This window comes from Castor canadensis, chromosome 14 (assembly GCF_047511655.1).
Source record: "Castor canadensis chromosome 14, mCasCan1.hap1v2, whole genome shotgun sequence".
NCBI classification, from domain to species: domain Eukaryota; kingdom Metazoa; phylum Chordata; class Mammalia; order Rodentia; family Castoridae; genus Castor; species Castor canadensis.
Genome location: NC_133399.1, coordinates 57,575,863 through 57,590,219, shown reverse-complemented (window position 1 = coordinate 57,590,219; position 14,357 = coordinate 57,575,863). Strand labels below are relative to the sequence as shown.

The window sequence follows — 14,357 nt, the reverse complement described above, 5'->3', positions numbered from 1 at the left end:
AAGTGTTAGTACTGATAGGTATGTGGTGATTCCTGCCATTTAGTTATCTTAGTTGTTTGAAGGTTTGATTGTGTGTACCTAACTTGATGTTACTCTCTACTGTCTTGCTTTTTCTTATCCTGTGGTTTGGTGCTGCCTGACTTTTCATGGTTAAGTTGGGTGTCACTTTCTGTGTGCAGGATCCCTTGCAGAATCTTTTGTAATGGTGACTTTGTGGTCACATATTGTTTTAGTTTCTGCTTATCATGGAAGACTTTTATTGCTCCATCTATTTTGAATGATAGCTTTGCTGGGTAGAATATCCTGGGGTTGATGTTACTTTCATTCAGTGCCCGGAAGATCTCACCCCACGCTCTTCTTGCTTTTAATGTTTCTGTTGAGAAGTCTGCTGTGATTTTGATGGGTTTACCTTTGTATGTTACTTGTTTTTTCTCTCTTACAGCCTTCAATATTCTTTCCTTAGTTTCTGAGCTTGTTGTTTTAATGATAATATGCCGTGGGGTAGTTCTATTTTGATCTGGTCTGTTTGGTGTCCTGGAGGCCTCTTGCATTTGTATGGGAATATCTTTCTCTAGATTTGGGAAATTTTCCGTTATTATTTTGTTGAATATATTACGCATTCCCTTCGCTTGCACCTCTTCTCCTTCTTCGATGCCCATGATTCTCAAGTTTGGTCTTTTGATGGAGTCAGTGAGTTCTTGCATTTTCTTTTCACAGGTCTTGAATTTTTTAATTAATAGTTCTTCAGTTTTTCCTTTAATTACCATTTCATCTTCAAGTTCTGAGATTCTGTCTTCTGTTTGTTCTATTCTGCTGGATTGGCCTTCCGTTTTGTTTTGCAGTTCTGTTTCATTCTTTTTTCTGAGGTTTTCCATATCCTGGCTGTTTTCTTCTTTATTGTTGTCTATTTTTGTCCTGAGTTCATTTATCCATTTATTCATTGTGTTCTCTCTTTCACTTTGGTGTTTATACAGTGCTTCTATGGTTTCCTTTATTTCTTCTTTTGCTTTTTCAAATTCTCTATTTTATATTGTCTTGGAATTTCTTGAGTGTCTCCTGTACATTTTGGTTGACCCTAACCAGTATCATCTCTATAAAATTCTCATTGAGTACTTGTAGTATGTCTTCTTTTAAATTATTCTTGTGGGCTTCATTGGGTCCTTTGGCATAGTTTATCTTCATTTTGTTGGAGTCTGGATCTGAGTTTCTGTTCTCTTCATTCCCCTCTGGTTCCTGTACTAATTTTTTGCTGTGGGGAAACTGGTTTCCTTGTTTTTTCTGTCTTCCTGTCATTGTCCTTGGTGTTGTTACTGTCCCTGTACTGTGTGTAATTAAGTATTTTCTAGCTTGTAATAATAACAATGGTAATATTGAAAATGGAAGAGTGAGCTGAGATGGAAAGGAAGAAGTTAAAGAAAAGGGGAAAACAAATATACAGACAAGAGGGAGAAAGCAGAACAAGGTGTCAGACAAGAGAGTTTCAAAGGTATAAACAGGGAGTGTTAGTGTACTAATCGACAGTAAGCTGAACAGACAATAGAGAGACAGAGAGAGGATTGAAAATCAAAGATAAAAAAATAAAAAATAAGTATATGAAAGTAATATCTATATATAAAAATGAATTAAAATAAAATGGAAAATAGAAAATTAAAAAAAAAACAAACCAAAAAACTTCCATGTTTATATGCAATGCAATTTCAGTCTTAATAATTTGGATGTCCGTCTCAATCTCCAGTCCTGGAGTTGGTGCCTCAGATGTTGTTCTGTAGTTGTCTCATCAAAGGGGATACATAAAGTAGAACAAAACTACACTCACACACACACAGAAGGAAAAAAAAAAAAAGCCCCACCAAATGTCCCCAGTTCAAATGCAATGCAGTTTCAGTAAGTTTTTCGGCTTGCAGGTGTAATTCGGTTGTTCTCTCATCAAAGGTAGGGAGAAAAAGAAACAAAAGCATCTGGAGGCAGTTCTGAGAGTGGTATCTGCAACTGTGGCTTGCCTGCCTGCTGCTCTCAGCCTGTAGCTGGCGGCGTTATTTATGCAGATTTCTGGGGTGAGCTAGCACTCACCTGGTCCCACAGGCTTTGTTTGCTCAGAGTTCTCCTGTGCGGGGGCCTCTGCCACAGGCTTTCCCCTTTCCAAGCACTGGGAAAGGTGACACTGCCCCGCGTTGTCAGGCCTGCGTGTTTATTTACAGTTCACATGGGAAGTGGGTCTTCCCTCCTCTCACAAGCTTCCCCGCTCCTGGTTGCTGGGCACGTGCCCCGCTCCCGCCAGAGCCTCTCCGGCCCACCCGGCTCGTTTATTTACAGTCCCGGGAAGGATTCCCATCCCCCAATCTTCAGCGCTCAGGGCGCCCCACCCTCTTTCCAGCGTGTCTTAACTGTTCTTATTGCTTAGTACTCAGTTTCTCTTTTTTTTCCCCCCCGGGTGGAGGTCAGTCTGTCCAGGGGGCTATGCTGCTCTGGCCCAGGGTTGTCTGTGGGGCTACCGCGGTACCGCGAAGCTCACCTGGTCCGCGTCTTCCCAAGCCGTATGGGCCCCGGCCACTGGCGGCCCCGGGGGCCCTCCTCGGTTCTCTGTTTAACGTGAAGTGGAGATTCTCTGTGCCGGCTGGAGATGTGGAGGAGTCAAAGTTATGCCTTTTCTCGGTGATTATGCCTGCAAAGTGTGTCTCCAGCGTCTCTCCAAGATTTCACTATAGGAGGGTCGCTTTCTGCTTCCTACCTCTAGCCGCCATCTTGGAATCCCCCTGCCTGGTTTTGGATAAGTGTAATACTGGCTTCATAAAATGTATTAGGCAGTTTTCCTTCCCTTTCTATTTCTTGGAACAGTTTAAGGAGGGTTGGTATCAGTTCTTCTTTAACGGTCTGATAGAATTCAGCAGAGAATCCATCAGGTCCTGGACTTTTCTTTTTGGGGAGACTCTTGATTGCTGCTTCAATTTCATTTTGTGTTATAGGTCTGTTCAGGTGTTTAATTTCCTCTTTGTTCAGTTTTGGATGATCGTATGTATCTAGAAATCTGTCCATTTCTTTAAGATTTTCAAATTTATTTGAATATAGGTTCTCAAAGTAGTCTCTGATGATTTCCTGGACTTCCATGGTGTTTGTTGTTATCTCCCCTTTTGCATTCCTGATTCTACTAATTTGGGGTTTTTCTCTCCTCATTTTAGTCAGGTTTGCCAGGGGTCTATCGATCTTGTTTATTTTTTCAAAGAACTAACTTTTTGTTTCATTAATTCTTTGTATGGTCTTTTTGGTTTCTATTTCATTGATTTCATCTCTTATTTTTATTATTTCTCTCCTATTTGTTTTGGGATTTGCTTGTTCTTGTTTTTCTAGGAGTTTGAGATGTATCATTAGGTCATTGATTTGGGATCTTTCAGTCTTTTTTAATATATGCACTCATGGCTATAAACTTTCCTCTCAGCACTGCCTTTGCTGTGTCCCATTGGTTCCGGTAGGTTGTGTTTTCATTTTCACTGACTTTCAGGAACCTTTTAATTTCCTCTTTTATTTCATCGATGATCCATTCTTCATTAAGTAATGAATTATTTAGTTTCCAGCTGTTTGCATGTTTTTTGTCTTTACTTTTGTTGTTGTGTTCTAGTTTTACTGCATTGTGATCAGATAGTATGCATTGTATAATTTCTATTTTCTTATATTTGCTGAGGCTTGCTTCATGCCCTAGGATATGATCTATTTTGGAGAAGGTTCCATGTGCTGCTGAGAAGAATGTATATTGTGTAGAAGTTGGATGAAATGTTCTGTAGACATCAAGTGGGTCCATTTGATCTATTGTATATTTTAGATCTTGGATTTCTTTATTTTTGTTTGGATGACCTATCTATTGATGATAATGGAGTGTTAAAGTCTCCCACAACCACTGTGTTGGTGTTAATATATGCTTTTAGCTCTTTCAGGTATGATTGATGAAATTGGGTGCATTGACATTGGGTGCATACAGGTTGATGATTATTATTTCCTTTTGGTCTATTTCCCCTTTTATTAGTATGGAAGTCCTTCTTTATCTCATTTGATCAATGTAGGTTTGAATTCTACTTTGTCAGAGATAAGTATTGCTACTCCTGCCTGTTTTCAGGGGCCATTGGCTTGGTTAATCTTCTTCCAACCTTTCATCCTTAGCCTATGCTTATTTCTGTCGGTGAGATGGGTCTCCTGTAAGCAAGAAATTGTTGGATCTTCCTTTTTAATCCATTTCGTCAAACGGTGCCTTTTGATGGGTGAATTAAGTCCATTAACATTAAGTGTTAGTACTGATAGGTATGTGGTGATTCCTGTCATTTAGTTGTCTTAGTTGTTTGAAGGTTTGATTGTGTGTGCCTAAGTTGAGTCTACTCTCTACTTTCTTGCTTTTTCTTTTCCTGTGGTTTGGAGCTGCCTGTCTTTTCACAGTTAAGTTGGGTTTCCCTTTCTGTGTGCTTTTTTAGTGGTGGCTTTGTGGTCAAATATTGTTTTAGTTTCTGCTTATCATGGAAGACTTTTATTGCTCCATCTAATTTGAATGATAGTTTTGCTGGGTAGAGTATCCTGGGGTTGGAATTATTTTCATTCAGTTCCCAGAAGTTCTCACCCCATGCTCTTCTCGCTTTTAATGTTTCTGTTGAGAAGTCTGCTGTGATTTTGATGGGTTTACCTTTGTATGTTACTTGTTTTTTCTCTCTTACAGCCTTCAATATTCTTTCCTTAGTTTCTGAGCTTGTTGTTTTAATGATAATATGCCGTGGGGTAGTTCTATTTTGATCTGGTCTGTTTGGTGTCTTGGAGGCCTCTTGCATCTGTATGGGAATATCTTTCTCTAGATTTGGGAAATTTTCCGTTATTATTTCATTGAATGTATTATGCATTCCCTTTGCTTGCACCTCTTCTCCTTCTTTGATGCCCATGATTGTCAAGTTTGGTCTTTTGATGGAGTTGGTGAGTTCTTGCATTTTCTTTTCACAGGTCTTGAATTGTTTAATTAATAGTTCTTTGGTTTTTCCTTTGATTATCATTTCATCCTCAAGTTCTGAGATTCTGTCTGCTGTTTGTTGTATTCTGCTGGATTGGCCTTCCATTTTGTTTTGCAGTTCTGTTTTGTTCTTTTTTCTGAGGTTTTCCATATCCTGGGTGGTTTCCTCTTTAATGTTGTCTATTTTTGTCCTGAGTTCATTTATCTCTTTATCAATTGTGTTCTCTGTTTCACTTTGGTGTATATACAGTGCTTCTATGGTTTCCTTTATTTCTTCTTTTGCTTTTTCAAATTCTCTGTTTTTTTGTCTTGGAATTTCTTGAGTGTCTCCTGTACATTTTGGTTGACCATATCCAGTATCATCTCTATAAAATTCTCACTGAATACCTGTTGTATGTCTTCTTTTATATTATTCTTGTGGGCTTCATTGTGTTCTTTGGCATAGTTTATCTTCATTTCATTGGAGTCTAGATCTGAGTATGTGTTTTCTTCATTCCCCTCTGTTCCTGTACTAATTTTTTGTTGTGGGGAAACTGTTTTCCCTGTTTTTTCTGTCTTCCCATCATTGTCCTTGGTGTTGTTACTGTCCCTGTACTGTGTGCAATTAAGTATTTTCTATCTTGTAATAATAACAATGGTAATATTTAGAATGGAAGGGTGAGAGAAGATGGAAAGCAAGAAGTTAAAGAGAAGGGAAAAACAAATAAACAGACAAGTAGGAGAAAACAAAACAAGGAATCAAACAAGAAAGTTTCAAAGGTATAAACAGGGAGCGTTAGTGTAATAATCAACAGTAATCTGAACAGGCATTAGAGAGACAGAGGATTGAAAATAAAAAATAAAAAGAATAAAGATAAGAATAAACACAAAAAAAGTAAATGAAAGAAATATATATATATATATATATATATATATATATATATATATATATAAAACAAAACAAAATGAAAAATAGAAAAAAAACACTCCAAGTTCAAATGCAATGAAGTTTCAGTCTTAATAATTTTGGTGTCCGTCTCAGTCTCCAATCCTGGAGATGGTGCCTCAGATGTTGTTCTGTAGTTGTCTCATCAAAGGGAACATATAAAGTAGAACAAAACTGCACACACACACACACACACACACACACACACACACACACACAAAGAAAACCCCACAAAGTGTCCCAAGTTCAAATGCAATACAGTTTCAGTAAGTTTTTCAGCATGCAGGTGTATTTTGGTTGTTTTCTCATCAAAGGTAGGGAGAGAGAAAAAAAAAGAGTCTGGAGACAGTTCTGTGAATGGTATCTGTGGCCGTGGCTTGCCTGCCTGCTGCTGTCAGCCTGCTGTTGCTGGAGGCGTTATTCATGCAGAGCTCACGAGTGAGCTTAACACTCACCTGACCTCGCAGGCCTTGTTTACTCAGAGTTCTCCTGTTTGTGAGCCTCTGCTACAAGTTTTCCCCTTTCCAAGCACACTGGGGGAGGTGACACTGCACCTGCTTTCTCAGGCCTTCGTGTTTATTTACAGCTCATGTGGGAAGTGGGTCTTCCCCCCCTCCTGTGGAGTTTTCCTCCCACCACCACTTTTACAAGTTTTTCCACTCCTGATTACTGGGCAGTGCTGCTGCTCCTGCCAGTGGCCATGTTTGTTTACAGCTCACGTGGGAGGTGGGTCTTCCCCTGTCTCCTGTGGAGTTTTCCTCCCTCCATCACTCTCACAGCTTTCCCACTCCTGGTTGCTGGGTGCGTGCCCCACTCCCACCGGCCCGGCTTGTTTATTTACAGTGCCGGGAAGGATTCCCTTTCCCCAATCTTCAGTGCTCAGTGTGCCCCACTCTCTTTCCCATGTGTCTTTATTGTTCTTATTGCTTATTACTCAGTTTCTCTTATTTCCTGGGTGGAGGTCGGTCTGTCCAGGGGGCTTGCTCCTCTGGCCCAGGGTTGTCTGTGGGAGTACCACGGTACCACTAAGCTCACCTTGTCCGTGTCTTCCCAAGCCATCTGGGCACAGGCGACTGGCGGCCCGAGGGCCCTCCTGGTTTCTCCGTTTAACGTAAAGTGTAGATGCTGTGTGCCAGCTGGAGGTGTGGAGGGGTCTAAGTTTCGCCCCTTTTCAGTGGTTTTGCCTGCAAGCTGTGTCTCAAGCGTCTCTCCAAGATTTCATTATAGGAGGCATGCTTTCTGCTTCCTCCCTCTAGCCACCATCTTGGAATCTCCCCCAGAGTATACTTTGTTATTCTATCTCCTTAATTGTATTATTATAACTACTTGTTTTATTTTTAGTGGTTTCCCAAGAGTTTATGATCTCTATTTTGAACTTGTCTTAAGACTACCACTGCACTACAGTATACTTCACTGATAATGTGTAATCACTAAATGATATACTTCCATTCGCTCCTTCCTAATTTATTATGGCAATGTTTTCATATATTTCACTTCTACATATGTTATTAACCCCACAATATGTTAGTACTGTTTTTACTTTACACAGTCAGTTTCATTTTAAGGCAATTTTGAAAGGGAAGACAATTCTTATTTGCTACCCACAATGTATTTCAAGAATGCTTCATTGTTTTGTGCAGATTTGAATTTCTACCACAAATCATTTTTCTACTCCTTTATCAATTTTTACAAGGCAGGTTAGGTGGCAAGGAATTTTGTGATTGTCTGAAAATATTTTTATTTAATATTCATATTTAAAAGGTAGGTTTATTTGTGGTAGAATGATATACTTAGATTTTTTTCTTTTGGCTCTTTACAAAGGACTTTTTGTTGTTTCATGGTATTTTATTTCTGATTAGAATTTAGTGGTAATTTTTACCTTATTTTCTTAAACATGAGGTGGTTTATTTTTTGAATTCTTTTGTGATATTCTTTTTATCTTTGGCTTTTAGCAGCTGGTTATGAAGTTTACATGTGTGGTTCTGTTGTTATTTGTCCTGCCTGGAGTTAGATGGGTTTCCCAAATATGTAGGATTTCAGTATATATCACATTTGAAAAAAAAGTACTACAGTCATTTCTTCACAGCCTCACCCCACAAATTTTTGAGCTCCCATTGCACATGTATTAGACTGCTTGGTATTGTCTCACATTTAATGAGGACTCTGATATTATCTCCTTACTTCTGCTTGAATATTTTTATTACTGTTTCTTCAAGTTCACCTGAATTTTTCTGTACAGCCTATATACTTTTCAACCTGTGCAAGGAGGACTATATGGGGAATTCTAGAGACCTTTCATTAGGTGACTCCCTGTCCAACAATCGTCTCACCCACAAATTCAAGCAACTTCAAACAGCCATCTTTGTCTTTTTTAAAAAGAGAGTTATTATTATGCTTATTTTGAATAGTGGTATTGTTCCTTTCAATTTATTTTATTATATCCTTCGAAATTACAAATATTTATACACATGGTACAAAATTCAAAGCCATAAAAAGGAAATCTTAAAAATCTTTTTCCCCTATTTTTGTTCTTTTTAAAAAAATTGTTGTTCTGGGGATACATTGTGACATTTACAAAAGTTCTAACATTTTATCATAGTTGGATTTATCCCCTCCATCATTCTCCCTTATCCTTCCTTCCCCCCATTCCTGGAATAGTTTCAACTATTTACATACTTGTGTACATAATATTTCCACCATATTCACACTCCTACACCCATTTGTTATAAATTCCTCTCTCCCACTGCTACAAGTCCCTCCCCTCCCCACTGCCTGCCACGGATAGGATCTATTTGCCTTTCTGTTCTCTGTTTTTTGTAAAAAAAAAAAAAAGACATTTGGCTCATTTGAGATAGCTATACAGGGTGTTTCATTGTGACATTGACATGTATATTATAAAGTGAATTGGTTCATCCACTGTACTTTTCCTCCTTTTTTACCTTAGTTTCCTTCTTATGGTGATTTTAAGAGGTTTAAAAATTCTGTATTCATTCTTGTATAGGAAGTACATCAATCATATTCACCTTTTTGACTTCCTCCTTTTACCTTCCCTCTCTCGTATGTGACCTGTCCTTAGTGTGACCTGTTTTTCATGATATTGCTTGTATTTGTATTGGGTCTATATTTCACATATGAGAGAAAACATATGGCACTTGGCTTTCTGAACCTGGTTAACTTCACTTAAGATGATGTTCTCCAGTTCCATCCATTTACCTTCAAATGACAAAATTTCATTCTTTGTTTCTGAATAAAATTCCATTGTATATAAATACCACAGTTTCTTTTTTTAATTATTCATTTGTTCATATGTGTGTACATTGTTTGGGTCATTTCTCCCCCCTGCCCCCACCCTCTCCCTCCCAACCCCCTTGCTTCCAGACAGGACCTGTTCTGCGCTTTTCTCCAGTTCCATTGAAGAGTAGAAATAAGCAATAATAAGAAAGACATAGCATTTTTGCTAGTTGAGATAAGGACAGCTATACAGAGAGATTCCTACCATTGCTTTCATGTACAAATGTGTTAGAACCCAGGTTGATTCATCTCCAACTGATCTTTACACTAGTTCCTGATCCCCTTCTCATGTTGACCTCTGTCGCTTTAAGGTTTCTGTATTAGTTCCTCTGGAGTGGAGACGTCAAATGCTTTCATGTTTTAGTTTTCTGCCTATCCCCTGCATGTGTTCTCCCCTTGTCATGTGACCCAAGTCCAACAACATTGCTGTATTTGTCCTGAATCTAAAGACTGCATATGAGGGAGAACATATGATTTTTGGTCTTCTGAGTCTAGCTAACCTTGCTCAGAATGATGTTCTCCAGTTCCATCCTTTTACTTGCAGATGATAAAATTTCATTCTTCTTCATGGCTGAGTAAAATTCCATTGTGTACAAGTACCACATTTTCTTGACCATTCATCAGTAGGGGCATCTTGGTTGTTTCCATAACTTGGCTATTGTGAATAGTGCTGCAATAAACATGGGTATGCAGGTACCTTCGGAGTAACCTGTGTTGCATTCCTTTGGGTATATCCCCAGGAGTGGGATCACTGGATTATATGGCAGATCTATGTTTAGATTTTTAAGAAGTCTCCAAATTTTTTTCCAGAGTGGTTGCACCAGCTTGCATTCCCACCAGCAGTGCATGAGGGTTCCTTTTTCCCCACATCCTCACCAGCACATGTTGTTGGTGAATACCACAATTTCTTAATCCATTTATCAATAGTGGGGCATCCTACCTATGTCCATACCTTAGCTATTGTGAATAATGCTGCAATAAATATGGGTGTGCAGGTGCCTTTATTGTAACCTGCTTGCTTTACAGGATGAGTTTGGCAATGTTCCTTCTCTTTCTATTTCTTTTTTTTATTGTTTTATTATTCATATGTGCATACAAGCCTTGGGTCATTTCTCTCCCCTGCCCCCACTCTTTCTATTTCAAGGAAAAGTTTGAGAAGAGTTGGTATTAGTTCTTTGTTGAAGATCTAGTTGAATTCAGCAGTGAATCCATCAGGATCAAGGCTTTTCTTTTATGGGAGACTACTGCTGCTTCAATTTCATTGCTGTTATAGATTTATTTAGTTGATTTATATCCTCTTGCTTCAATTTTAGATCATCATGTATGTGTAGAAATTTGTTTGTTTCTTCTAGATTTTCCAATTTATTTGAATATAGGTTTTCAAAGTAGTCCCCAGTGATTCCCTGGATTTCCTTGGTGTTTGTTGTCCTCTTCTCTTTTTCTTTTCTAATATTATTAATTTGGGTCTTTTCCACCCTCATTTTAGTCAGATTTGCTAGGGGTTTATCAGTCATTATTTATATTTTCAAAGAACCATCTTTTCATTTTGTTGATTGTTTGAAAGTTTTTTTTTTTGGTGCATGTGTTTTCTTTTTTGATTCTATGTGGTTGATTTTGGCCCTTATTTTTATAATTTCTTTCCTTTTGCTAGTTTTGGGTTTAGCTTATTATTTTTTCTAAGAGCTTAAGATAAATCATTAGGTCACTTATTTGAGATATTTCTGTGTTGTTAGTACATGCATTCATAGCTATGAACTTTCCCCTTGGGGATGTCTTTGCTGTGTCCCATAGGTTCTGATAGGTTATACTTACATTTTCATTAAATTATAGGAACTTCTTGATTTCCTCCCTTATTTCTTCAATGACCCACTGATCATGGAGCAATGTGTTGTTCAGACTCCAGGTGTTTGAGTATTTTCTGCTGCTTATGTTGTTGAGGTCTAGTTTTCTTGCATTGTGGTCAGATAGTATGCAAGGGTTATTTCAGTTTTCTTATATTTGTTAAGAGTTACATTGTGACCTAAAATATGGTCTATTTTGAAGAAAGTTCCATGGGCTGCTGAGAAGAATGCACATTGTGTTGGTGTAGGATGGAATACTCTGCAGACATCTGTCAGGTCCATTTGATCTATGGTGTCATTCAGAGTTTCTTTGTTGAGTTTTTGTCTGGATGACCTAACTCTTGGTGGTAGAGGACTATTGAAGTCTCCCACCACCCTGTTTTAGGGTGTATCTATGTTTTTCAGTGGAGTAGTATATGTTTCATGAAATTGGGTACATCAACACTAGGTGCATATAAGTTAACAATTGTTATTTCCTCTTGATGTATTATTCCTTTTATTAGTATTTGTCTCTTCTGACTAATTTGTGTTTTATTTGCCTTAAGGAACTTTTTACTTCCAGGGTTTCTGTTTGATTTTTTTGAGGCTTTCCATATTTTTGTTAAGCACCTCTTTCATATCTGATACTGTCTTCTGTATTTCATTTGTCTCCTTTTTTTATAATTTCCTTGGTTTCATTTTGGAGAGGTTGACATCTTTGAATTCATTTAATTGTTTCTGTGTCTTCTCAAGTTTTTTGTCTATTTGCTCTTGGGGTTCATTGAGTTGTTTTTGTATGTCCTCTTTAAGCTTATTAAACATTCTTATCATGATTCGTCTGACCTCAGCAATTGAGGCTTCATCTTCACTTTCCACCAAATCCTCTATTTTGTGATTGTTAGCCTTTTAAGGAGTCATATTCCTCTGTCTTCTTTTTTTTTTTTTTAGCCATGTTTCTATTTTGACCTTTGCTCATGGGTTGTTGATTAGCTAGAGTCTTTTAATCACCTGTTATCTTTCCCTTGACTTAATTTCTATGCTCTGGCTAGCTTAGTTGTTAGCTAAGTTGTTTTAACGTTTCTATTCACTGATCTGGAGGAATAAGTTAGCAATAACAAATTCATGGATTCAATGCCAAACCAGTTATTTACATAATATATAAAACACTTGACAGTATTATGTATAAACAGTGGGTATTGGGAAAATAAAAGTTGTTTGCATAGAGATTAATACTTAGGTAATTAAAATGATGGGAATAGAAGAGGAGAAGGGAAGGGTTGGGATAGGTGAGGGACAGAGGAGGTATGAGGTGTGAGGGCTCTGGGGTAATAAGGACCCAATATGTGTAAAGTTATAGTTCAGTCACTGTTGGAGAGGGTGCTATTGTGAGGAATTGCAGAGGGATAGAAGGGATGAGGGTGATGTGTAGAGTTGGTATATGTTACCACTCAGTGAATGGTTAGTATGGAGGGGGTAGGTACAGTGAGGGGGAAGGGAAGGGGAGGAGAGGAAGATGAGAAGGAAGAAAGAAAGAAGAAAAGAGATAAAACAGATTTAGGGAGACAAAGGAAAGTGGAACAGGAGAGGGCTAATCAAATTAAAATGTTGACAGAATGGAAAAAGGAAAAATAAAAACTAAATATATATTTATTGTTCAAATTTCTTCCTTATTATGGAGAGGAGTGGTTTCCTCTGAGTTCTATGGGTGCACTGGAGACTTCCCTGTGATTTCTAATTTTAGTGCTATCCCTTCTAACAGGGGCTTTCTCTGTGTTCACCTCTCCTTAAGGTTGATATGCTGGGGTGTGTGGGAATCAATGGTGCTCTTCTCTATTGGATAGCTTTCAGTTGGGGGGGCAGGTTCTATCCATCAGGGTGTTTAAGACCAGGCTCTTTTTTGGGAGTTGCAATCTGAGTCAGCTTGCTTTTGTGGCTCCTTCAAAGAGCTGGTATTTGAGCAATCACCAGCCCCTTCTACATACAGGAAAAGCCTGGGAGCTTGAGTTGCGCTTTTTGGTTGACTGCTTTTCTCTGGGAGGGCAGTTTCAGCTCACTCACTACCAGTTTCTCCAAGGTGGTTGAATGTGTTATTTTCCCCTGAGTGGGGATAGGCCACCCTGCCCCCCAAAGTCTAGCTCAGATCAGGACTCCACCCCACCCTCACCAAGCAGAGGTGAATTTTTCCCTCTGTTAATCAGTCCACCAGTTTTGTCCAGGAGGGGTGCAATCTGCCCACAAGCTGCACCGGACTATGAATTCCTCCAGAGCAGATGATGTGGCATGCTCACCTGGAGAGGCTGTAGTTTCACTTGATGGTATCAGTGGTCTACCCAGGTTTGTGTAGGTAGGTGGCAGTCAAATGTTCTGTGTCCACAAATTTTTGTTGGTCAAGGACATCCCAGGTGCTTGCTGAACTTTTTCAGCAATTCTCTGCATTGAGTTTTTGCTCTTTGGAGAGAGGAAAAGAAGAAAAAAAGAGAACCAGTTCTCCAGTGGGTGGGCCAGGTATAGCTGCTGGCCTGCAGCAACTGGGCTTCCATGGCTGTTATGTACTAAAAAAAGCTAATTTAAAGGTTGTCATTTTCCATTATGCTCCCATATGTATTGGCAGTCTCTTACTTGGTGAAATAACCATGTTATCCAATCTTTGCAACCATGAATCTGAAATTTTTTTTTAGACTCATGAGAGCTCAGAATTCCAGGGTATTTTGGCTATCCGCCATCTTGGTTTTCTTCTTTATCTTTTTAAGTCACTGAAATTGTAATGGAATGCTTTGAAAAATACCTCTAGATGGAAACCTGATGATTTAGAGCTGACTTTATTTACTTTTCTTCTCTTTTGAATCATGATTCAGCTTTACCAATTTCTGGAGTGTATTTTTTCAAGGCTTCTAGTTGGGTAAGAAGATAAATGGAATATTAGTTACTCTGTTATGATCTTTAGTAAAGTTTCATGTTAGTATTTTAAGTATTTCAAGATGCTAGAATTTTTACAAGTTAATAACATATCTTTCCTCAAAATAAAAGTTAAGTTGAGCTAATACAGCTCTTACCAAAGTTTTCATTATTGCCATCATGTATTTTTACTTGTACATTCCATCAACTCTAGAAATGTCCATCTTTTTCCTGTTGTGATTCTGGAACGTGCATGCTGAAGCCAGGAGCAGAATGTAATGCAGTAATGGAGCAGTCATGCTGTAACTCTTCTTGTATGGTGAGGTTTAAGTTTATCAGCATTTTGCAACTCTATAATGAATCATGTGTAGAATACATTAGAATACTTAGATCTACAGTTTTATGCCAGAACAAATGACATTTCTTTCTTTCTTTTTTTTTAGTGGTACTG

General features: G+C 38.3%; 1 protein-coding gene across 1 annotated transcript in view; it reads left to right on the top strand.

The window, feature by feature from the left end:
- The window catches only part of Adam32 (ADAM metallopeptidase domain 32), a 116,357-nt gene that overhangs the window by 78,716 nt on the left and 23,284 nt on the right, over window positions 1-14,357 (top strand). The window contains exon 13 of the mRNA XM_074053315.1: window positions 14,121-14,225. Coding sequence (XP_073909416.1) covers window positions 14,121-14,225 — 105 coding nt within the window. The remainder of the gene's footprint in view (window positions 1-14,120; window positions 14,226-14,357) is intronic.